Raw genomic sequence first — 24,338 nt, forward strand, 5'->3', positions numbered from 1 at the left:
ATCACTTCCACAGTAAGCATCAGCTCCATTCCTGTGCTTGGGCTGTAGTGCACTGTTGCTGTAAGTCCAGGCACCAGATCGACTTTGATCACATAAAACACCCTTACCTGATATAACTCTGGCCTCACATCTGCTCAGCAACACTATTGCTCTTCTCTGATCACTTACCATACCCACTGCCCCAGCAAACCTTTAAACTGCCTCCTGAAACCCCTAGTATCCCCACTCCTGCTGGTGACCTTACTTTATTGAGAAAGGTGTGAACTCCCAAGAGGAGACTGCCATTCTGTCTTCAAAATCTACTCCTCCACCTGAGTCCCATACCATCGTTTCTCACCTTCTCAAAACAGTTGTACCCCTCCTTCTTCCTTCTCTAACTGCCATCTTCAACCACTCAGTTGCTGATGTCACCTTCTCTGCATTCAAGCATGCCCTACCCTTAAAAACAGTCTTCTCTGGACTTCACTGCACCATCCAACTATTGCCCCATCTCCCTCCTGCCATTCCTGTCCAGATTCCTCAAACTGGTAAAATAAACCCGCTGTCTCCACTTCCTCTTCTTCGACTCACTTCTTGACACTCTACAATCTGATTCTTCTCACTTCAATCAATCAGTGGTACTTATTGAGCACATACTGTGTGCATAGTACTGCACTAAATACTTGGGAGAGTACAATATAGTAAATAGACATACTTCCTGCCCTGTTCTTCCTTCAAGACAGAATCAACCCTTCCTCTACACCAAATGGCTACCACGCTGATCCAAGTACTTGTCATATCCTGGCTTGACTACCTGAATCAACCTGGTCTCTGCTCTCCCTGTCTCTGTTCTCTCCCTTCTCCAATCCAGTCTTCACTCTGCTGCCCAGATCATGTTTCTGGACACAATTTGTACTTCCCAAGCGCTTAGTACAGTGCTCTGCACACAGTAAGTGCTCAATAAATACGATTGAATGAATCTCCCTATTCTTTAAAACCTCCAGTGGTTGACAATTCCTCTCTGCATCGAGCAGAAACCTCCTAACATGAATTTAAGGCACTCAATCAGGTCTCTTCCTCCTTCTTATCCACTCTGTTCTCCCACTACACCCCAGCTGCTACTCTTCACTCCCTTCAAGCTAACCACTCACAGCACCTTGTCCTCATCTCTCCCACTACTGACTTCTTGCTCATACTCTCCCCTCTGCCTGAAACTCCCACCACAACAAACCAACAAACCATAGCTCTACCCAACTTCAAAGCCTTTTGGAAATCATATCTTCTCCAGAAGATCTTTTCTGATTAATTTCTAACCTCTCCACCTTGTAATTGTACTATTTACTAAGTAATACTGGGGGCTTGGGGAGTACCAAGTAAAGAAGTGAAACATTCCCTGACCACGAGGAGCTTGCACTCTAACATTACATCCCCCAACTTCCACTTTGGGATAACCTAAACACTGAAGCATCACAACCCACTGTGGCACATCTGCACATATCTTATATACGCTATTATTTCTTTCTACCAGTAATTTACTTTAGAATCTGTATCCTCCAAATAAGTGGTCAGCTCCTCGAGGCCAGAGATCGTGAATACTAATTCTATACTTCCCCAAGGACTTATTATAGGGCTCTACAAAAAGTAGAACACTGCCTGATATCATCCGCATCCATGGTATTGAGGGCTTACTGCATGCAGAGCACTGTCCTGAGTGCTTGGGAGAATACAGTACAACAGAGATAGCAGACACATTCCCTGTCCACATATCACTATCACTCTTACACTATTTAATCCTATAGAAATTCTGTCTGAGTATGATTCTACAAATGCTAAATTCATCAGTTAGCAGCAATTTCAAAGATAAGATACCTTTGGGCTACACTGACATCATTCTCTGTTAGATTATCCATGATGTTATTATTTTTATAATGGTATTTATTAAGCGCTTACTATGTGCAAAGCACTGTTCTAAGTGCTGGGGAGGTTAAAAGGTGATCAGATTTTCCCACGGGGGGCTCACAGTCTTCATCCCCATTTTCCAGGTGAGGTAACTGAGGCACAGAGAAGTGAAGTGACTTGCCCAATGTCACACAGCTGACAACTGGCGGAGTCGGGATTTGAACCCATGACCTCTGACTCCAAAGCCCGGGCTCTTTCTACTGAGCCACGCTGCTTCTCTCAGGTTCTCTCAGGTTATTTCAGGTTCTCACCCTCTCCATCCCTGCTGACTCTCTAAGCAGCCTTAGAGAAGTCCTCAGGGTTTGTAGTGCAGGGTGGAATGGTGTCAGGGAAGTGAAAGGGTCAGTGGCACTCCTGAATATAAGCTTGCTGCCCAGTACCTACAAGATCAATCTAAAGTTGGGTTCGTGAACTGGATTCAATTGCAACTCAAATATAGGTACCAATACCCTCATAATTGGGTTGCAAATGAAACTAGAAACACAATATCCACTAAGTAGCAGACAGTATACACTGAAACCCTTTATGAGGATCTTGGCATAGTGGATAGAGCACGAGAATCAGAAGGTCATGAGTTCTAATAGCGGCTCCACCACTTGTCTGCTGTGTGATCTTAGGCAAGTCACTTCACTTCTCTGTGCCTTAGTTACCTCATCTGGAAAATGGGGATTGAGACTGTGAGCCTCATGTGGGACAGAGACTGTATTCAACCCAATTTGCTTGTATCCTAGCACTTAGTACAGTACCTGGCATATGTTAAGCACTTAAATACCATGATTACTATTATGTCTTTTGGCACTAAATAAAATCTAAGATTTTTCTCATTTGCCAAGACTTCTTTTTCATTCTGCAACCTCAGTTTATCAAGAAACGCAAACCTAAAGGCAGCCATAGAAGATTAGGGCAGATATTCTAACACTATCGTCCAGAACTCCAGCTGAGAAAAAGGACAGAAGTATCCAAAATTAAAACTAGCAAAAAGACAGGATTCAACAAAAACGTTCAATACCTAAAAAAGACTTTCAGAACATCACATTATATAAAAGTAACCTGCAGAGCTAACATGTTGCTGGACTGTTTTCTCTGATGGAGTCTCCTGTCGGGGACGACGGGTGAGCCTCTGTCCTGAGATTCTGGATTAAGAACCTGTGTGGGGGAATTGATCTCCAGCACTACGTATGCTCTCTGGTCCCTGCCAGTCATGTTCCTGCTGGGGCATGGAGAATAACAAGAAAGAGAGTGGCAGTGCAGCATATTGGGAAGTGCATGTATTACCCTCATCAAATTTCAAAGAAGGACCAAAATTTCTAACCAAACTCATTAAGGTTTTTTCATTGAAAAAATTTTTCAAAGCATAATGACTTTTGTATCTTAGTGCAACCAGCATACTTAATCACTTTGTGCATCTTTTACTTAATTCTAACTGCACCATTACAACAGATAATGCTTACTGCACTAGCAGTTAAGCACTTCATCAAAGGCAATGCACTACATTATGTAGGAAAGGGGAAGGGGCGAGAAGAGGAGCCAATACAGAAACAGATGAAGGGATTATTTATAGGTTGGGCTCCCTCAGTTAACTCCAATTTATTTCAAATCAGGGAGCTGGGAGCATTGTCCAGGATGGACAAAATAACCAAAGCTGAAGAGAGAGAGAGGTGACCAGCAAAATGGAAAGTGGGGTTAAGGCAGAGAGTAAGTGTGAGGCAGACAGAAAGAGGTCAAAGGTACAAATAGGATCCCCCCCTCCTGTTCTGTTCTCCATTTCCCTTATCCTTTGCCTCTTTCCAATTTAATGGATTCCAGTGGGGAGTTTTCCATCTGTAGCCAGATGATACAAAAAGAGTTCCCTGTGGCAGAAAAGACTCCTGCAGTTGATGATAGTGTCATGATCCTGAGAGACTGACTCCCCTGATTCCTATGACTGGGCATTCAAAAAGAGATGCCAGCCACAATAATGGTGTTACAGAACAAAAACTCTGGCATTATTTCATAATGCTGGATGATGAATCAGTTCATAAGTATGAAAAGTGAAGCTGTAAAGGATCACTCATTACTGCCTAGATATAAAAATCAGATTAACTTCTACCATAGGAATGAGCATGGATTTGCCTCTCCAGTCCTTTGTGCAATTGGTCATTTTTTAAATGTATTTGTTAAGCACTTACTACAAGCCAGGCACTTTACTAAGCTCTGGGATTGATACAAGATAGACTGGACACAGTCCTTGTCCCACACGGGGCTCACAATCTGAATCAGAGGTAGGAGGATTTAAACCCCATTTTATAGATGAGGTAATTGAGGTACAGAAAAATTAAATGACAGCAGGCGAGTGGCAGAGCTGAAATTAGACCCCAGGTCCTCTGACTGTCAAGCCTATGCTCTTTCCCTGCTCTTTCAAGGTGCATTTCTACCTTGAATATTTAAAATAAAGCAAGAGTATTGTCAACACTAACAGATTCACTGAGACCCATAAATTGGTTTTTGGAGCTTCTTTGAAGGGTGAAGGGGCGTCTTGACTACTCGAGAAAGAATATATAATCTTTCAACTGTATTACCACATCTTTAATTACGAAAGATGACATTTTTATAACTTTAAGGCCCTATCTAGATTACTGGTCCTAGAGAAAGATGTACAATAGTAGTTAAAGGAGATAAGCCTAGTTAATCATGTTTGTGATGATGACTTTTTTTAATTATTATTATTATTACTCAAGTAAAGACAGTCATGGGTTTTTGCACCACAGGACTGATACACAGTACAACAAATGTTTTCATATACCTTACTTAACAACCTTTTGTTCTTTGCCTTTATATTTTTTTATCTGGAGATAAACTCCAGATATTTGAGAGTTAAAATTAGACTTCTAGACCACCCAGAAGCTAATCTACAAGGAATACGGGGAATGAGAACTAACAACAACACTAAAATGATATAGGGACTTAGAATTCATACACAATGTAAACAGGTTTGAAACAACAAGACATTTAAACTAGGATTTCATTAGGACTATTGATGGGGGGAAGCAAGAAGTAAATGATCCAAAATGATTTAATCTAAATTCATCCGTCTAGATAGATGTGATCTGAAAACTCCACTGAAAATAGTTGTAGATGAAAAGGCAGTTCTCAGAAGGAACTACTGGAGATTAAAAGGTACATATTTACACCAAAATGATCTATTACTATGGTTTTCAAATGATATAAAATTACCACTGATTTTGCAAATAGGTGTCTGTGTACACTGAGATCATTTTACAATTTTACATGCATTATGGGTTCTTTAATTTCTTTTTGGATGTGCTGTATTAGAAACTGTACTAAAAAAATTGTATCCAAAAAGAAAAACACATTAAAATTTAGGGTTACAATACAAAAAGGGTGAATTAGACATACAAATTTTCTCAGACTGTTAATAATGGGAATGATACATACTATGTGCCCATAAGTAATTCTCAGGTATCTTTGATCTTCAGCCCCAAGCGATTCCTTTTGCCTACCATAGCCTGGCCTCTGGGACTCTTTCAGAACCAGACATCTGGCTACTTTGTTGTTTTAGACTAATCTCATCCCACGAGAGCTCAAGAAATGACACCAGGCAAGGAGGGTCCTGGCAAGGGAAAAAACATTAACAGGGTTAGCAGATTTTTTTGAGTGGACTATATCAAAATTGCCTTCAAATTTCTACAGGGATCTTGTGAGCTGCTCCATACTAAGATATTGCTCTAACATAATTTGAATGGGGATTTATATCATTACATCTTTAAAACCTATCAATCATCTTTAAGGAGGCACTGAATACTAATCAGGAAAAAGTAAGATGGGTAAGGCAAAGTTGAAGGACGAAAACACAATCAAATTTGTTCTGCATCTATTTTTAGGGTTGGATGATATTTGATAAAATATCTTTATCAGCTACAAGATTCTGACTAAAAACTGTGGGATAATTAACATTTGCAAATCTTTCATTATACCAACTGTCTAGATTGTTTTTTCTTCCTACTAGACGTTTTCTGATGTCTTTGACAATCAACAAAAAGCTTTTCAGTGAAGTGCGCTTTTTTTATTATAAAGTGTGTTATTGTGGTAACAATCATGAGTAAGAAGGGAAGTTCTAAGCTTTTAAAATTTAGAAAAGCCAAGAAGAAAGAATGATTTTAGAAGTGTCAAAGGTCATCAATATTTTTCCCAAGATAATAAGTCATCAATATTTTACCACCATTCTAAATGATTATCGTTCAACTTTAGAATTCATATGTAAGGAGGAAAGGAAAATGATTTTCCATACACTAGCAAAAAGGGAAGATACACCAAAAAGAATATTTCATGTCTTGCTTTCCCTATTTTTAAACTATTCTGCTTTTTCCTTAATAGTTAAAACATTATCCCTCATTTCCTACCAGTATTTATGGACTTGATCCACTAGCACTAAATAAAATACCCATTCCTTTGGTTCCTTCGCGAAAGACACTTTTCACAAGTTCAGTGTATTTTCAAGACCTATTAACACCAAACAGAAAACTATATAGTGATACTAAGCATATGTATAAATGTGTACTAGCAGATTATGTTTTGATTCTTGGGGAGTCCCAATATTCTTTATTTGATATCATTATTAATGGAATCAGTCACCCCCAAGTTCTTGATATCAGGAGATAATACCCCAAGGAATTAAAGCTCAAAGGAGTAAACATTCTGATTTATGAAAATTTCAGTAGCACAAAGAGTGAGGCTTAGGAGAAAAGAAAAAAGTGCAACACAGGCAAGACAAGATCCTTTCTGTTTAAAATGTGTTCCTCACCTTCCAAAGATAGACAATAGACATGAGAGCACCGAGTGAAGAAACAAAAACATTTTTTTTAAATCACCCCACCAAATTTCTGGCATTTCAAAAGGGGTGACAAAGTTTGGTCAATGGTGTTTCGGTGCTAGTGAGTTTGCTACTCTGACCATGGAGATCTGGTATATTATTTCAATTACTTCACCATCAGAGAGTCATCTTTCCTCAGGGGCCTGAAGTCCTTTGAGTCAAAAGGGACCTGAAAAAGCAGGTTAACTATGGTATGTTACAAATCAGCTGTGTTTCACCTTGATGAAAGTGCAGGGATTCCTCCATTATAACTCTCTTCTCTCAGAGATATTTCCCAATAGTGAAAATTAATTTAATACCTTATTTCTTACACTTCGAAACAATGCTCTACAAAGTTACAGTGTACTCTCTCCAGTGCTCAGTACAGTGCTCTGCACAAACGAAGCTACCAATAAATACAATTGACTGACTGTTCAAACGTTTACCCCGGCCTAAATCCCTCCTTCCACCTTGATCTTATACTTTCAGAGCACCACCACACGCTAATCATTTAACAAGATCATGCAAAACAACACTCAGGTCAATTGCGAAGGAATTTACCTTAATTATCAAAAATAATAGATGCGAAATTTGGAAACATTTTTGTCACTGCGGTGATGCAATACTTCTGTCCCCTAGTCTGATACTTCCATTTTCACTTCCACTTTGTAGAAAATACTACATGCCCAATTTATTGGATCGTCCCTCTAGAATATTGAGTGAAGGCAATCCTCCCTCTAATGCCTGCAGATTTCATTCTATTTTATTATTCCTAATATTTCTACCACTTATTGTTTGTCTGTAATGAAACTTCAATCCAGATCCTTTAGCAGTGTAGTTTGCAAAGCCACAGGGTGGCTCAGTGAAAAGAGTATGGGGTTATGGACTCAAATCCTGGCTCGGCCAATTGTCAGCTGTGTGACTTTGGGCAAGCCACTTAACTTCTCTGTGCCTCCGTTACCTCATCTGGAAAATGGGGATTAAGACTGTGAGCCCCCCATGGGACAACCTGATCACCTTGTAACCTCCCCAGCACTTAGAACAGTGCTTTGCACATAGTAAGCACTTAGTAAATGCCATCATTATTATTATTTCTAGTATGCAAATTTCCAGGAAGGCCTCTGGAAATTACCAAAACTTGCTGGAAACAAAGAACACGTGTAGTCCAATCACATGCTTCTGTCTCCCAACACATACTCCAAACATGTTTATTTTAAACATTTCAATTTGGTTATTTATAGGCTATTAGTAGATATAAAAAAATACTAGCTCCTAGTGGAAAGAGTGCACACCTCAGAGTCAGAGGACTTGTGTTATAATCTATCTCTGCTGGGTGACCTCGGGCAAATCATTCATTTCTCGATGCCTCAGTTTTCTTGTCAGTAAAATAGGGATTAAAGACCTGCTCTTCCTACTAAGACTCAGATCCCACAGAGGGACAGGGACCTCTGAATCATCTTGTATCTATTCCAGCATTTAATACAGTGCTTGGCGCAAATTAAGCGCTGAGCAAATACCTCCATTATTATTTCATAGGATTATTGGAATAATATAGAAAATTGAAATTAAATAGAAGTACAGTGCTCTGCACTTAGTAAGTGTTCAATAAATGACTGACTGATTGCTTGAGAAGACTTAGACACATAGGCTCAGAGGGTAGGGACTAAAGGGCAAGACTACTTGTCACCAAAGGATAGCTCTCCTCAAATCACCCTTTCCAGGATTCACAGCATCCTAGTCTTGGGATGGGAAGAGGCTAGTTTAGAGAGCTGTAGTAGCAGAGGGTAGCTCCTTCTCTTCCACCCTGAGGTTGGGGCAAACAGGGCAGGAGAGAGAGAGGTTGGGCACAAGAGAAAGAGATTCCCACAGAGGGGTAGGAACCAAAAAACACTTATCCCCTCAAAGTAGCATCTTAGTACAGTACCCTGCACAAAATAAACACTCAGTAAATACCACTGATTGACTAACTGATATTTCTACCACATAGAATGTCAAGAAGGACAGAAAACATTAAGCTGGGTGGGTCACTACTTGTACCGTTAAGACATTCCTTGTAATCTTGTTTTTAAGTGGATATTTTGCTGATAGGAAAGATATGGGAAGCAACTTGGCCTACTGAAAAGTGCACGGGCCTGGAAGTTAGAGGACCTGGGTTCTAATCCTGGCTCTGTCAGGTGCCTGCTGGGTGATCTTGGGTAAATCATTTAACTTCACTGTGTCTCAGTTTTGTCATCTGTAAAATAGGAATTTAATGCCTGTTCTCCTTCACAACAGACGATTAGCCCCCAAATCAACCGTATTTAAGAAGCCCTTACTATGTGTAGATCACTGTACTAAGTGCTTGGAAGAGCACAATACAACAGAATTAGCAGACTCATTCTCTGCCCATAAAGAGTTTACAGTCTAGTCCAACCTGATTAACTTGTACCCACCCAAGTGTTTGGAGTGCTTGACATATAGTAAGCTCTTAAATGAATAATAATAATACACTCTGTAATGCTATCTATATTTTACTAAGTTCAAAAGTTCTCGCTTTACTTTTCAAAACCAAGTTTCTAACTATGGTCTACCTAAGGCAACACATGCTTTCACATCTCAAACACCTGCCTAATACTTGAAGCAATTCTAATTACTCAAAAGCATCCACCAAGTCATTTATATAGGATGAAGGCTAAAAATAACATGATTTTATTTGATTTGTAAAATACAAATACAGAAACTTACATAAAATACAGAAGTTTTCTGCTTAAATGGCCTATCCATTAAAATTCCTTGTTTCTTACAATGCTACTTCGGAGTGATATAGCACCGTGGCTCAGTGGAAAGAGCCCGGGCTTTGGAGTCAGAGGTCATGGGTTCAAATCCTGGCTCCGCCAACTGTCAGCTGTGTGACTTCGGACAAGTCACTTAACTTCTCTGTGCCTCAGTTACCTCATTTGTAAAATGGGGATTTAAACTGTGAGCCCACCGTGGGACAACCTGATCACCTTGTAACCTCCCCAATGCTTAGAGCAGTGCTTTGCACATAGTAGGTGCTTAACAAATACCATCATTATTATTATTATTATTATTATTTATATAATTGTGGTAAATAATGTAACTATAGAATTCCTTTTCTACATTTTAACAGGTTTCAGGAGACAGATGTTTTTAACTTTTATTTTAAGATTCCAGAAGCAGACAGGAAAACTCAAAATGATTTTTCTTGGTATCACAAGAAACAAGTCAGAATCTTGTTTTACTACTAATAATAATGGACATGAGACAAGAAAAGGCAAAGGTGCTAGAACAAAATGGACTACAGAGGAGAGAAGGCAATGGTGCTAGGACAGAATGGAGAGAAACGAGGACAGAGAGAGGTCTGAAAGTGAATCTACCACTAGTAGTAGATAGCAAAGTAGACAGCAAAGTTTACAAACTTTGTATGGTAAATTATCAGAATAATTCACACCCAAAAATGTACCTTGGCCTCGATCACCTAGATTTAAAAATAAAATTGTACACATGTCCAAGGCTTTGAAATAGTAATTTTGAAGAATATACAGAAATGAATGGACAACTGAGGGGCTGTGTTGCTGTGTTGGGTTGTGTTTCCCTTTCATAAGCAAAGAAATAACTAGGTCCTAGGATAGTTGATTAAATGGTCCCATGGAATCCTGAAAGCATTTCCAACTGCCCAATTTACTACCAGGAAGTGACTTTAAGTATAGAGCAGAGTTGTTCAATCAATCAATGGTACTTATTTAATGATTACCATGCAGAGTGTTGTTCTAAGAGCTTGGAAGGGTACAGTAAAATACACTACAAAGTTCAATGTTCTTTGAAATTTTCAACTGAAAAAAGTAATGGTAATATAGACATTTACTATATTGGATATACAGTTATATTTATATACCTCAGTACACCATTTGGTGAATTATTTCTAGATTGAACTAAATTGTACCCTACTGCTCTGAAGGTGTTAATCAGTAGCAACTGATTCCCGGTTTTCAGATGGATGAGTTAACTGCAGCATGAGGGAACTCCAATTAAGAAACAGTGGTTCTATTCATGTAGAAATTTCATAAGGATCATGAGACAAGGCGGCAAAGTGGAGACCGTACCTGACATGGTAAATAACAAATATGACAACATAGCAAGGAACAGGTTTGATGAGTTTACAATACAGCCAAGACTGTGATTGCTACAGTGGCTTTTTCAGACATGCAAAACACCCATGGATGAATTTGACCATCAGGAGGTTCTTATTCAAGTATGAAAGACAATATATATTTCAAAATGCTAATGATCCTCCTTGAGCAATTACTTTACTGCTAAAGAATTATTTACAATGGAGTTTTGTTATTTAAGTCTAACAATTCTTGAACAATTTCCCTACCTTATAGAAAACGCACACAAGGCACAAAAAAGCCAGGCCAAAATCAATCATAAGGGAAGAAAAAACCCCATAGATGAACCAGTTCTTCCTCTCTAACCACTAGGCATACAGTGACTCTTCATAAATGTTTCAATGAGTCTTTATCTTCATGTCTTAGCTTAGTGATTATCCCCACAGAACTGTGAGTACTTCATTTCTCAATGCTATGCCAGAAACTGAATTTTCATGCACTATTTGGCCTATCGTTATCTTGGTCTTTAATCGCTAGTAAAATTTATCTCAAAACTAGTTTTAATGATAGTAATGAGAACGTTGTTTGCTTTTCAAGCAGATGAAAAACACCTTTTGAAATATACTGTGCTTGCCATGACCTTGGTCTTTGGTTTACAGTGTTCAGTGCACAATAATAATGTTCTTTGCCCAAGAGACAATCTTAAGATCTCTTTGGAAAAGAATTAGGAGTTAGACCCACAGTTAGCACTGCACACACCCATTCTTCACTTATTACCCACATAGTTGTCATACCAACAAGTATCACTGTATATTTCAAATAGCAGAACATAAAAAAACCTTAAATAATTTTAATTTGCCCTTAAAATATTTCAAAAAAGGTGTCTCTAAAATGCAGTCAGTTCTCCTACAATATGTGTGCTTCACTTCACATTTTGATAGGGTACACTGGAAGAATTAGGGAACATTCTTCCAACCAAGAACATCTGTCTGAGTAGAGAGTGTTCTGTTATCAGAGGAAATGGGCTTTGGACACTAAGTGCTACAAAATAAATTGTCTTTAATTCAAGATTCTTCGAGAACACAATCCCCATGTTATAGGATAACTGGTGCAGTGTGGCTAGTGGAAAGAGCACTGACCTAGGACTCAGAAGACCTGTGTTCTAATCCAGGCTCTGCAACTTGCCTGCTGTGTGATCTTGGGTAAATCACTTAACTTTTCTCTACCTCAGTTTCTTCATCAGTAAAATGGGGATTCAATACTTGTTCTTCTTCCTATTGAGACTGCGATCCCCAATGTGGGATGGGGACTCTATCTAACCTGATTAAATTGTATCTACCCCAGCACTTAGAACAACGGTTGGCAGAGTGAGTGCCTACCAAATACCAAAAGAGACCCACAAGTGACTACAAGTTTGTTAGAATAAGGATGTTATTTTCATTTCAGACAAGGTAAGCCCAGGACCGTGAACAAAAAAATGTGATGGGAGATGAACACCTGATTTTTAGCTCTGAATCTATTCCTATTGTCCTTTAATGACTTCAGAAACTCTCACTGGTTTTCCTCTTCTAGATCACAAGCTCACTGTGAGCAGGGAATGTGTCTACCAACTCTGTTATACTGTACTCACCCAAGCGCTTAGTTCAGTGCTCGGCACATAGTAAGCATTCAATAAATACAACTGAGTGATTTCACCTTGGCCTTAATAACAGAGTCACTATTATCTGATGGAAGAGATCCATCTCATGACCAAATGTTGACTAAGCCACAGTCAAATGAAAACATCACTCTGCAAATGCCTTCTGGCTCTGCAAACTGTGAGCAGTCGGGCCTGTTTGATATATTTCAATACCTCTGTGCCTCCCACTGCAGGGTTTGTTAATTATGCATAGGAATTTCCACTTGTCAATCTTAATTTTTCAGTCCATCATTGACTAGGAGATGAATGTATCTGCTGCATTTGTGGGTTCATGCCCATGACTAACTCTCTGTCCACTCTATAAATGATGGAGAGGTAACACTAAGGGCTGAGGGGCCTTCTAACGGCAAGCTACTAATTACAATAAACTGGGTAAAAATACTGACTGGCAACACTATGAAAAATCCTCTATCAACCCAGTGAATTTGCAATTGTGAAATATTATATATATATATATATATATGTGTGTGTGTGTATATATGTGTGTATATATATATATATATATATATACGTGTGTGTGTATATATATATATATATATATATATATATATATATATATATATTAAAATTACTGAAGAGTACACCATGGAAATCAGAGCCTTACTGGTATCAGTCCTCCAATTTTAAGTGGAAGCACTGTAAAAAAAAAAAAAGGATACCACCAAGTGCTTTCCCTGATTGTTACAGTCTCAAAATATTCTCACTTTAGTAATCAATGGGAATATTATCATTCCAGAGTGCATGTGCTACTCATTACAGTTAATTACTGCTTTGCCCACAATTCATATAGAGGATATATACTATTAAAAATGCAAGCAGGGTTTTGTGAGCTTCTTCAGACAATAGTCTAGCTTAAAAAATAAACTAAATCAATAGGTCTTTTCTGTTTCTAAATATTTTATTAGCATAATAATGCAATGTGAAGCTCAAAATAACTAAAACAACTTAATGAACCAGATTATCCCTGACAGTAAAGACAGTCCACAGAGTAAATTAGGAGCATCAAGGGACCCAATGAGTGGGGTATAATTTGAACATGGGTGCAGAATCAAAATGATCTCCTAATGGCCAAAGTGCCATTAATACACCCCTGGAAGCACCTCTTCTACTATCAATAAGAAACTTGAATCCTGGAGAGAATAGGGCCTATCAAATTGTAAAATGTTATTAGTGAAGTCCTACTACTAATTAAACAAATCAGTTAAATTTAATTCAACTTATTCACATTATATTACAGCTCTTTAACAATTTTAATTAGTAACTACTCTGACAGGGTACAAGCCATTTGTGGAAGGCCTTGTGGAAAGACCATGGGCCTGGTACTCAGAGGAACTGGGTTCTTGCCACTCGTCTGAAGAGAGGCAAGTCACTTCACTTCTCTGTGCCTCAAATCCCTCATCTGCAAAATGAGGCACCAGGCACTACAAATATGAAGTACAACAGCACAACAGACAACTTTTTTGTGTGCTTATGTGGTCGGGACTGTCGATCCAAAATGGCCTTTTCAGCTACACACAAGTTCACCATCAGTGGTGTCTTCTTCAAACACTGACTATATAATCTGTTTTGCTAGGAACGATAGAAGACAATTCAAAAAGTCTTTGCCAACTGTCAATACCTTTGCTTCCACATATAATAAGAGAAGAAACTATTTCATCCTCCTCATATTTAAAGTGCTCGACTACTCATGCTTCTGAGTCCTTTACTTTTTTCCTAACAAGATTGAATTATTACTTTGCACTTCCATTAGGAACTTGGACTACTACTTTCTCTGGATTTGTGGCCCAGATCTTTAATAAACAACTAGTTTTTAAGCAATTTAGTCTTTCCTCACTTTCTAATTCATTAGCATGACTTTGCCTTAGGAAACATTCAGTTACATCTCTGTAACCAAACTTTATTCCTCTACTGTCCTTAACTTTTTGACCTTCATTTTCTTTATTTTGCTGGTTTCTCTCTCTTTTTCCCTACAATCCTAAATTTCCATGATTTGTTTATCAGGCTTATCCTAAAATACAATAAACCCACTTCTGACAAGCCAAAGAGTATTTTTTTAATTATTTTGGTTTTCCAAAAAAAAAAAAAAAAGCACAGAAGCAAATTCAATATCCACAATTTTAATCAAGAGGGAAATGCTCTGAACTCACCTCATTTCCACCTACTGCTTTGGTTAAAATCACTGCAGAAGACACAGGAGGAGGCATGCAACCTACTGTCTGCAAACTGAAAAATGAAGCAAGAAATAATTGTAAGTGTGATTCTTTCTGTAAGTCAGCTCTTAACAACTAGCAGAACTGCTCAATGCACTTGATGGGATGCACACAGCCTGATGATTTTAGACATTACCCTCTATGCAGTTTGGCTCAAAGGGCTGAACAATAAACTGCAAATTCACAGACTCTGAAGTACACTCTTCTGTACTGTAGACTTGCTGGGGAGCTTTATAATTTGGGCTCTTCCAAACACTAAAACCCCATAGTGAGGATTCAAAAAATCAATTTAAAAATAACAGTGGAGGCTTTGTGGGATGTTACAAAAAGTAAACTTTAATCCACCTAGATGCACTATTTAAAAGTTTTAACTTGTGAATACTTTAGGCTGTACTTTATTAACATTAGAAATATCAAAGCTTCAGTGAGTCCAAGAATAACCACTCAAACCTGTCCTTGCATGTAAAGTCCTCTCTTTAGAAAGATCTGGTTTAAGAAAAAATTATTTATTGAGGCTATTTGTAAAGAATGAAAAATGAATATCAAATAATTATTATAAAGATAAAGGTGAAATTTAGAAAAAAAGTGGAATAGTATGTGGATCACTTTACTGATTTACAGGGAAATTCTGAAGAGATGAATTCCAAAACTAGAGCTTGTGTTGGCTAAATCTTTTTCATGTAACAGCTACAATCTCAAAGCTTCACCAAAAAGCCAATCTTAAAATACCAGTAGAAAGACCCAAGTTGTGGGCAGGTTGAAAGAAGTGAAGAGGTATATTGAAGCAGAAGAGATACAAAGGGAGAGATAGACCCTCTTACATTCAAACTCAGGTGCGTGCACGCGCACACACACACACACACACGAGAAAATAAGTGAAACTTCAGCCAAGGGGAAGCCAACAGTGCCAATACACCATTATCTGATCAAAATTCCTCTAAAATACCAAAGGAGCTGGTGGAAGCAGTAGATGTGGACCTGCTGCTATATCTGGCTAGAGTTTCACTTATCCTGCTACTACTGCTGGCAGTCCCCAGTTGCTATCACTACCAGATACCCAGATTTCCAGCCTCCATCAGGGAATTCTGGTCAGACAATGGCCATGGCTGTGATAGCCATAACTGTATCAGACAAAAGCCCCTCACCATTGACTTTAAAGCTCTCCATCACCTGTCAAGCACTGACAACTATATAATCTGTTTTGCTAGGAACGATAGGAGACTGAATTCAAAAAGTCTTTGCCAACTGTCAATACCTTTGCTTCCACATATAATAAGAGAAGAAACTATTTCATCCTCCTCATATTTAAAGTGCTCGACTACTCATGCTTCTGAGTCCTTTATTTCCTACAATCTTCTCTCCTACAACCCAGCCCGCACACTTGGCTCCTCTGGTGCTAACCTTCTCACTATACCTCCATCTGGCCTGTCTCGCTGCCGACCCCTGGCCCAAGTCCTCCCCCTGGCCTGGAATGCCGTCTCTTCCTCAAATCCTCCAGACAATTACTTTCCCAACTTCAAAGCCTTACTGAAGGCACATCTTCTCCAAAAGGCCTTCCCAGACTAAGCCCCACTTTTCCTCATCTCCCTTTCCCTTACCCCTGACTGGCTCCCTTTGCTCTTCCACCTCCCCCGCCCCCCCCCCCCCCCCCCCCCAACCCCACAGCATTTATGTATATATCTGTAATTTTATTTATTTGTATTGATGTCTGTTTACTTGTACTGATACTTGTCTTCCCCCTTCTAAACTGTGAGCTCGTTGTGGGCAGGGATTGTCTCTATTGCTGTACTATACTTTCCCAAGTGTTAATACAGTGTTCTGCACACAGTCAGCGCTCAATAAATACGATTGAATGAATGAATGATAGCATCTTTGCCCCCACTTCTGTTCAACTCTACACAAGGATATCTGTCCCAATAAATTCAAGATGTCTCTAAGAGTGATTATGTTTATCTGTGACTGAGTGAGGGCGTGAGTGAGTTTTGTGTGTGTGTGTGTGTGTGTGTGTTTATGTCTGTTTATTGTTATACTGTGCTCTTTCAAGTGCTAAGTACAGTGCTTTGCACACATTAAGCACTCAGTAAATACGACTGCACGAATGAAAGGCAAATAAATTGTTCTAATTCAGTATCATTTTTGCTGCAGTTACACTACTCAAAGAGTCAGCACTAGGGCAGCCAGGAGAGAATTCATTGGGATATGTTAGGCACCTGAGTAATATACACCTCCCTTTGTGCCTCAGCCCTGGAGATGGCACACCAACATCATAAACCAGACAGCAGCAAGTTCGGACATATATATTAACAAATGTACACAAATCTCCAAAAATCACAGTGAAATTTTGGGGGTGTGGGATCAGGCTGTTTTATCACACAAAACAAAAATGTCCTTTTCAAATACTGATGTAAGCAGCTGCCAACAAATACGTCTGGGAGCGGTGAACAGGAAGCTGAAGCAACAAGTGACTGCTCAGTGCCAAACGGGATGATGTCAAGCTCCAGGGGATCCTCAAGTTTAATTTTTTTTAGCTCTCTTGCAGCACTTCACTTTCTCCTCCAAGTAACTGTTCTGTTACAGAAGATGGGACAAAGCCCAGCTCCAAGAGATCATCAAGTGAGGAAAAAAAGCTAAGGGTGGTTTCATTTTACTTTTTGCTCTCCCCCATCATTATTAGTAGTAGTAGTAGTGGTAGTACTTTTGTACTTTTTAAGGGCTTAGTATGTGTCAAGCACTGTTCTAAGGAATGGGGTAGATACGATTTAAGCTAAGACACAGTCCCGATCTCACATGGGGCTCACAGACCAAGTAGGAGGGATAACAGGTATTTAATCTCCATTTTACAGTTGAGGAAACTAAGGCACAGAGAAGTTAAGTGACTTGCCAAAGGTCACACAGCAAGCAATTGGCAGAGCTCAAATTAGAACCCAGGTCCTTTGTTCTTTCCACTAAGCCATGCTGCTTCTATGCATCTCTCACCTACTCCATATTCCTCCCTCTACAGTTTCTCTCCTCTTTCCCTTTCCTTTCACTCTCTGTCTGCGAAGCAACCTTGGAATCCACCTCCAGATGCCACCATAAACTTGAACCTATAGTCAAATCCTTCTAGAGCCATGCACAGGGCGAGGTCACAGAATGACAGAACAGGTTCAGTTGAGACTGTGTTCCCACATTTTGTGCTTCCTCCACCCTGGAGACAGCAGCTCCTGGTAGACATGGTGGCTGTAGCATTGTCAAACACATCTAGCCCCTGCCCTTGACAAGAAGTACACTGGACGTTTTGGGGACATGAAACGGGTTCATACTCCTGCATTTTAGCTGACGCCTGACAAGACCAAAACTTTAGCCCATCCAGAATTCTATCGTCTACTCTGCTTCTAAAAAGTCAAATAAAAAGGAACCACTTAAGATGCTAGTTAAGTGTGAAGAGAAAGGGAAATACTGAATGGGAAGGCCATCAAGAAGAAAGGCAGAAACAGAGAAAGAGGGACAGAACCCGAGAGTGGTGAGTGAAGATAATGACAGGATGGTTCATTTTTCCATTCTAGAATATCATATTTATGGTCATTTTTGTTTCATTACAATATATTACATATTATCAATTTGATATTTATAAAGTTAAATGCACAAATTCCTGATCCTAAAGACAAATCTTTACCCTTGGATGATATACTGCAAATTCAAAAACTAAGGAAAAAATTATGAGCTCAACAATCTTATGAGAGAGAAGATCTGTTTCAGAAATTTATAGCATACAGAAACACATCACTGAGTGAATCCATGGCATAACTTCCATGATCTCTATGAAGATCTTTACTGAATTCTATTCTTGTTAACACATTAGTGTTTTTCCTCTCCTGTACTGTCTTGATTAGATGATATTATTATTCAAAATAATGTTATTGTCAAGTTCTTACTTTCCTTTGCTTCCCTCTCATTCCTAAAACAACAGTTTTATCCCTTGACAAGTAAGGAGCCTTCTTTAAGGACAGTGGTGGCTCTCTTTATTGCATTTAAAACTCTATTGTACTCTCCCAAGTGCTTAGTACAATGCTCTACACAGAGTAAGCACTCAATAAATATTACTGACATTGACTGCAGGTTTTTCTTCATGGCTGGGATAGAGCAACCTTTTGTTTCCCATTAACCTCTCATCGTTGGTGTGAAATTGAAATTATTTATTTTCTGTCACTTCAAATCATTTAATAAATGTTGCCTTTCAAAAACCAGACAACATTCTCAAGCTTTAGCACAAAAATATGGCTCTTGATGGTTCTAGCTGCCTCTTGCCAATCCAGATATAACTCATGTTTTTTGAGCAGAATGAAACAAATTATCCAAAAATCTAAATAAATGCTTGTTGTCTCGTTAAAAATTAATCTCTACACGTTTTCCAAACATAAATATTTGTTTCAACTGAAACCAGACAGAGCAAATGCTGTGCTTATCTGGACAAATCTAGTGACTCGACTCAGAATAACTTCATCTTAAAAAACTATCAATATACATTTTATACTCAGTGTATGTATAGGTTTCAGATTCTCTTATCCCTTCCCCATCCTCACACAATGAATCCTTAAAAATCCAGCAAGATTCCTTAATAGGAAAGAGGATCTTCTGCAGATCTTAAGACAAAATTAGCTGACAAGCTTTCTGAAACCCACAACTATAGTAATTAAAGATAATAATAACTCTGCATTACATTTTAACTATGAAATGTCAATACATAAAAAAATCCCTTATCCCATAAAGAAACCATTCCAGAAAAAGATACTCTTTCAAAAGCAGCCATTCCTTAAAAAAATGAACATACCCTTTTAAGAGCCATTCATTGATGGGGGTGATTGATAACAGTTGAAGAAAAAGCCATATCGCTGTTGGGAAGAATGCAAGAGTAAATATCTGAACAAAGAGGTGCAGTTTTATGTGCATCAAAGCACTGGTCAGCTCCTGGGGAAAAAGGAAGATATTTTAGAGAGGAGATAGCTATCATTAGGACAACAAAATCTGCCAGTTTATATTCTGGGATTGTTTTGAAACTAAGGTTTTCTAAAAAGCACATAAATTGGAGCTAGGGCTACAGAAACTGATCTTTTTCTATTATTATTTTTAGCATACTGTTAAAAAATAGCCAACTGTTTTCAAATATATTGGTTGCCCATCCTTAGGACAGTACACTAGTGTCATATTAAATATGCCAAGGTTAGTCTCTTTCATAAGTACACAATGTAAATAGTGAAAACAATTCAATGCACACATACATGCATACATACATATATTTTACATATTATATACATTTTATATATATATTTAAATATATACATATAAACAACAAAATATTTGCACCTGAATTGCTCTGGGTAACTACGTGGTCATTCAATTCAAATAAAAGAAAATCAATCTGCCTAAAAAGCCATCGTTGAAATTTCAGGTCTTCAAAATGTACATGAGATCCTTGAGATCAGGCACATGCATCTCAAGTGAAGCATATTTGGGTTTGGAACAACACAGAGCCTGCAATAGGGCTCTGTGACGGCTGACAGAGCGTCACAAAGCTGATGACCAACTGCTTATGCACAATTAGGTGAGCACCAATCTGATGTAAGATTCACACGGACGTGCCCTCTAGGTGAACCCCAAAGTTCCCAGGAGCTTCTGTCTGATTCCAGGTCGGGCCCAAGATAGTAGACTACAGGCACTACTGGAAGCTTCTACCCAATATGGGGCCTGACATGTCATTCCAGAGTGGACCAGAATTTCCACGATAGCCCCAGGCCAAATGAGAGTTCTTGGAAATCCTCCAGAAGCTTAAATGGTGTCTTTGCTACCTGCTGATGGCAAGTATTTCTCTATGTGTTGGTGACTTGTACTTCCCAAGCACTTAGTACAGTGCTCTGCACATAGTAAGCGCTCAATAAATACGACTGAATGAATGAAAGTACCAGGCCAATCCCACCTTTTGTCTACGTAACTGTTCTTCCTCTTTATTTGTCCCACACTTCCCCACCCCCAAATGCCAACCTCCTGTCCCGCATGGATCCCGTGTGCCCCACCTTCCTTAGTCCACCATTCCATCTCCTGAAACTCTCAACCAGACACACCCAAAAACCAAATCCACCCTGTATTTTTTTCAAATTTCCAGCCCACACTGCTGAGAACCTCACACTGCAGGAAAACTGGGCCAGGATTGAGGCAGGGAGGGAAGCTGGGAGTGTACTGCTTCCACTCTCCCCACTTTGCTGGCTTTGTTCCATCTCCACCCACCCCATCTCATCTCTACAGGTTCCAGGCAGCATGTCACAATCCTGAGACAAAAAAAAAAGGGGGGGCAGGGTTAAGTATGACCTAGTGGAGAGAGCACAGGACTGGAAGTCAGAAGACCTGCGTTCTAAATTCAACTCTGCCACTTGCCTGCTGTGAAACCTCTCCGTTTTCTCTTCTGCAAAACAGGGGTAAAGCACTTGTTCTCCCTCCCCCTTAAACTGTGAGCCTAATACAGGTCAGTGATGACTGTGTCTGATCTGACTACACTGTATCTACCCCAGTGCTTAGCATGCATTTAACAAATACCACAATTATTATTTTTAAAATTAAAAGGTCCCAAAACAGGTTTGAGATTTCAGGGTGGAGAGCTCGTGCGCTTTGTTCAGGATTTGGGGGCTCCAGGTGAAAGGCGGGAATGAGTTTAAAAAAATGAAAGTTCTTAAATAATGGCTTTCCAGCATGACAAGGAAGAGCAACAAGGAAATTTCTGTTGTGATTGTCAGCAACAGCTGGAGAGGCCCTGCTGACTCAAGAACCCTCTGGAAAAGCAAGTTGGGTGAGCACCTGGTTGAAGGGCTGAGTGGCCCACCTTTCCTCTCTTGTCATGCATTTGTAAAAGTATCATCAATTAGCTTTCCGGAACAATAGCCAGCAGCCCATTGGTACAAGTACCTATGAAAAGCATAGGGAGTCACAGAACCCAGGTTCTAATCCCGGCTCCACCATTTGTCTGCTATATGACCTTAGGCAAGTCACTACATTTCTCTGGACCTCAGATTCCTCATCTTAGAACAGTACTTGGTAAGTGTTTAAAAACTACTATAAAAAGAAAACCTCACAGGAGACACACCGGGCATAGTGGATAGAGCATGGGCCTGGGAATCAGAAGGTCATAGGTTCTAATCCCAGTTCCTCTGATTGTCTGCTGTGTTACCTTGTGCAAACCACTTCACTTCTCTGTGCCTCAGCTACCTCATCTGTAAAATGGGGATGTTTTGTTTTGTTGTCTGTCTCCCCTTCTAGACTGTGAGTCTGTTGTTGAGTACGGACTGTCTCTACCCAACAGTCTATATGTTGGGTAGACTGTCTATATGTTGCCGACTTGTACTTCCCAAGCGCTTAGCACAGTGCTCTGCACACAGTAAGTGCTCAATAAATACGATTGAATGAACGAATGGACTGTGAGCCCCACGAGGGACTCGGGACTGTGTCCAACCCTATTTGCTTGTATCCAACCCAACACTTAGTACATTGCTTGACACATAGTAAGCACTTAAATACCATAATTATTATCCTCTTCCCCCCCTCCAAACTGTGAGCTCATTGTGGGCAGGGATTGTCACTCTTTATTGTTGTATGGCATTTTCTCAAGCGCTTAGTACAGTGCTCTGCACACAGTAAGATCTTAATAAATACATCTGAATGAATGAATTAATGAATGGTGCTGTCACTGGCACCTACCTGACTATACCAGTGACATCTTGTATAGGCCTAGCCCCACAGCCCCAGGGCCTCCTTGCTTCATGAGATGGCAACTCTCCAAGAGGGGAGGGGCTCTCCTTGTTTGAACATCACCAGGAGGAATGGGGAGATGGGAGCATCAGTGATAGCAGCAGATCTCCTATGAGTCACAACTTCGCAAGAATGTCACTTGGAGGAGATTGGGAAGATGAAGGGTTAAGGGGCAAGGATTGAGGAGCGACATGGCCTAGCAGAAAATGCACAGGGCTGGGAGTCAGAGGACCTGGGTTTTAATCCTGGTTCTGCCACATGCCAACTGTGTGAGCTTGGATGTGTCACTTTGCTTCTCTGTGTCTCAATTTCCTCATCTGTAAAATGGGGGGCAGGGTGGAGGGAGTAAATACCTGTTCTCACTGCCCCTCAGACCATGAGCCTCATATGGGACAAGGCCTCTTTCCGACCTGATTAACCTATTCCAATGCTTAGTCCATAGTAAACACTTAACCAATACCACAGGACCATTTAGGATAGGTACTTGAGGAAGTTCAATCCTCAAATCTCTCCCTCCCTGACCAATTGATGTTGGGTAGCCAGAGGATTCCTAAAACCACTGCTGCCACCTCCCTTCCCCTCACTTCTTGGCAATACTCGAACAAGTCCTTAGTCCCATGCTAAAGGGAGCCCTGTCCCTCCCAGAGACCTGCCAACACTCAGGCAGTGGAAGAAAGAAGGGAGGTCAATTGGTCAAACACCAGTGACTCAGATCCAAGAGTCCTGCTTCCAAGGGGTATAGGGTCAATCAGTCAATCACTGGTATTTATTGAGCACTCACTGTGTGCAGATCACTGAAGTAAGCAATTTAGAAAGCACAATACAACAGAGTTGGTAAATGAGATTCCTGCTACAAGGAGCTTACACTCTACAGGGAGAGACAAACATTTAAATAAATTAGGGATGGGGAAATGGTAGAGTATAAGAATATTTACATAAGTACTGTGAGCCCACTGTTGGGTATGGACCGTCCCTATATGTTGCCAACTTGTACTTCCCAAGCACTTAGAATAGTGCTCTGCACTGTACTGTGGTAAGCGCTCAATAAATACGATTGAATGAATGAATGGAAAGTACTGTGGGACTGGGGTATCAAATAATAATAATAATGATAATTGTGGTATTTGTTAAGTGCATACTGTGTGCCAGGGACTGTTCTAAGCACTGGGACGGATACAGCAAATCGAGTTGGACACAGTCCCTGACCCACTTGAGGCTCACAATCTTAATCCCCATTTTACAGATGAGGTAACTGAGGCCCAGAGAAGTGAAGTCACTTGCCCAAGGTTCCACAGCAGATACATGGCAGAGCTGGGATTAGAACCCAGATCCTTCTGACTCAGAAGCCCAGGCTCTATCCACTACGCCATGAAGGGGTACACAGCTAAGTTTATAGTTGACACAGAGGGGCGGAAGGAGAGGGGAATTAATGGGCTTAGTTTGGGAAGGCCTCTTAAAGGAAACATGACTTTAAGAGGATTTTTAAAGGTGGGGAGAATGGTGAACTGTCAGATATGAAGCAGAAGGGAGAAGGTGGGCAAGCAGTCAGTGGCAAGATGGACAGGAGCAAGATACAGAGAGTTGGTTGGGCTAGGTAGAAGGAAGAGAAGGGAAGGAAGAGAAGCAGCATGGCCTAGCAGAAAGAGCACAGTCCTGGGAGTCAGAAGAATCTGAGTCAGTGACCTCATCTGTAAAATGAGGATAAAGACTATGTGCCCCATGTGGGACATGGACTGTGTCCAACCTGATTAGCTTGTACT

General features: G+C 39.9%; 1 protein-coding gene across 8 annotated transcripts in view; it reads right to left on the bottom strand.

The window, feature by feature from the left end:
• SLC10A7 (solute carrier family 10 member 7) overlaps positions 1-24,338 on the bottom strand; it is a 178,102-nt gene that overhangs the window by 138,795 nt on the left and 14,969 nt on the right. For 4 of the 8 annotated variants that reach the window (XR_005453411.1, XM_038755107.1, XM_038755106.1 and 1 more), the window contains exons 3-4: positions 19,616-19,752; positions 14,743-14,818 (exon numbers count right to left, since the gene is read on the bottom strand). Coding sequence is in view for 7 of the 8 variants with exons in the window: in XM_038755107.1 (XP_038611035.1) it covers positions 14,743-14,818; positions 19,616-19,752 (213 nt within the window). In the remaining variant the exon portion in view is untranslated. Of the gene's footprint in view, positions 1-5,385; positions 5,549-14,741; positions 14,819-19,615; positions 19,753-20,148; positions 20,242-24,338 lie in introns of those variants that run through there. The other 4 variants (XM_038755108.1, XM_038755109.1, XM_038755111.1 and 1 more) reach the window with 4 other exon arrangements.

This window comes from Tachyglossus aculeatus, chromosome 12 (genome assembly GCF_015852505.1).
Source record: "Tachyglossus aculeatus isolate mTacAcu1 chromosome 12, mTacAcu1.pri, whole genome shotgun sequence".
NCBI lineage: Eukaryota > Metazoa > Chordata > Mammalia > Monotremata > Tachyglossidae > Tachyglossus > Tachyglossus aculeatus.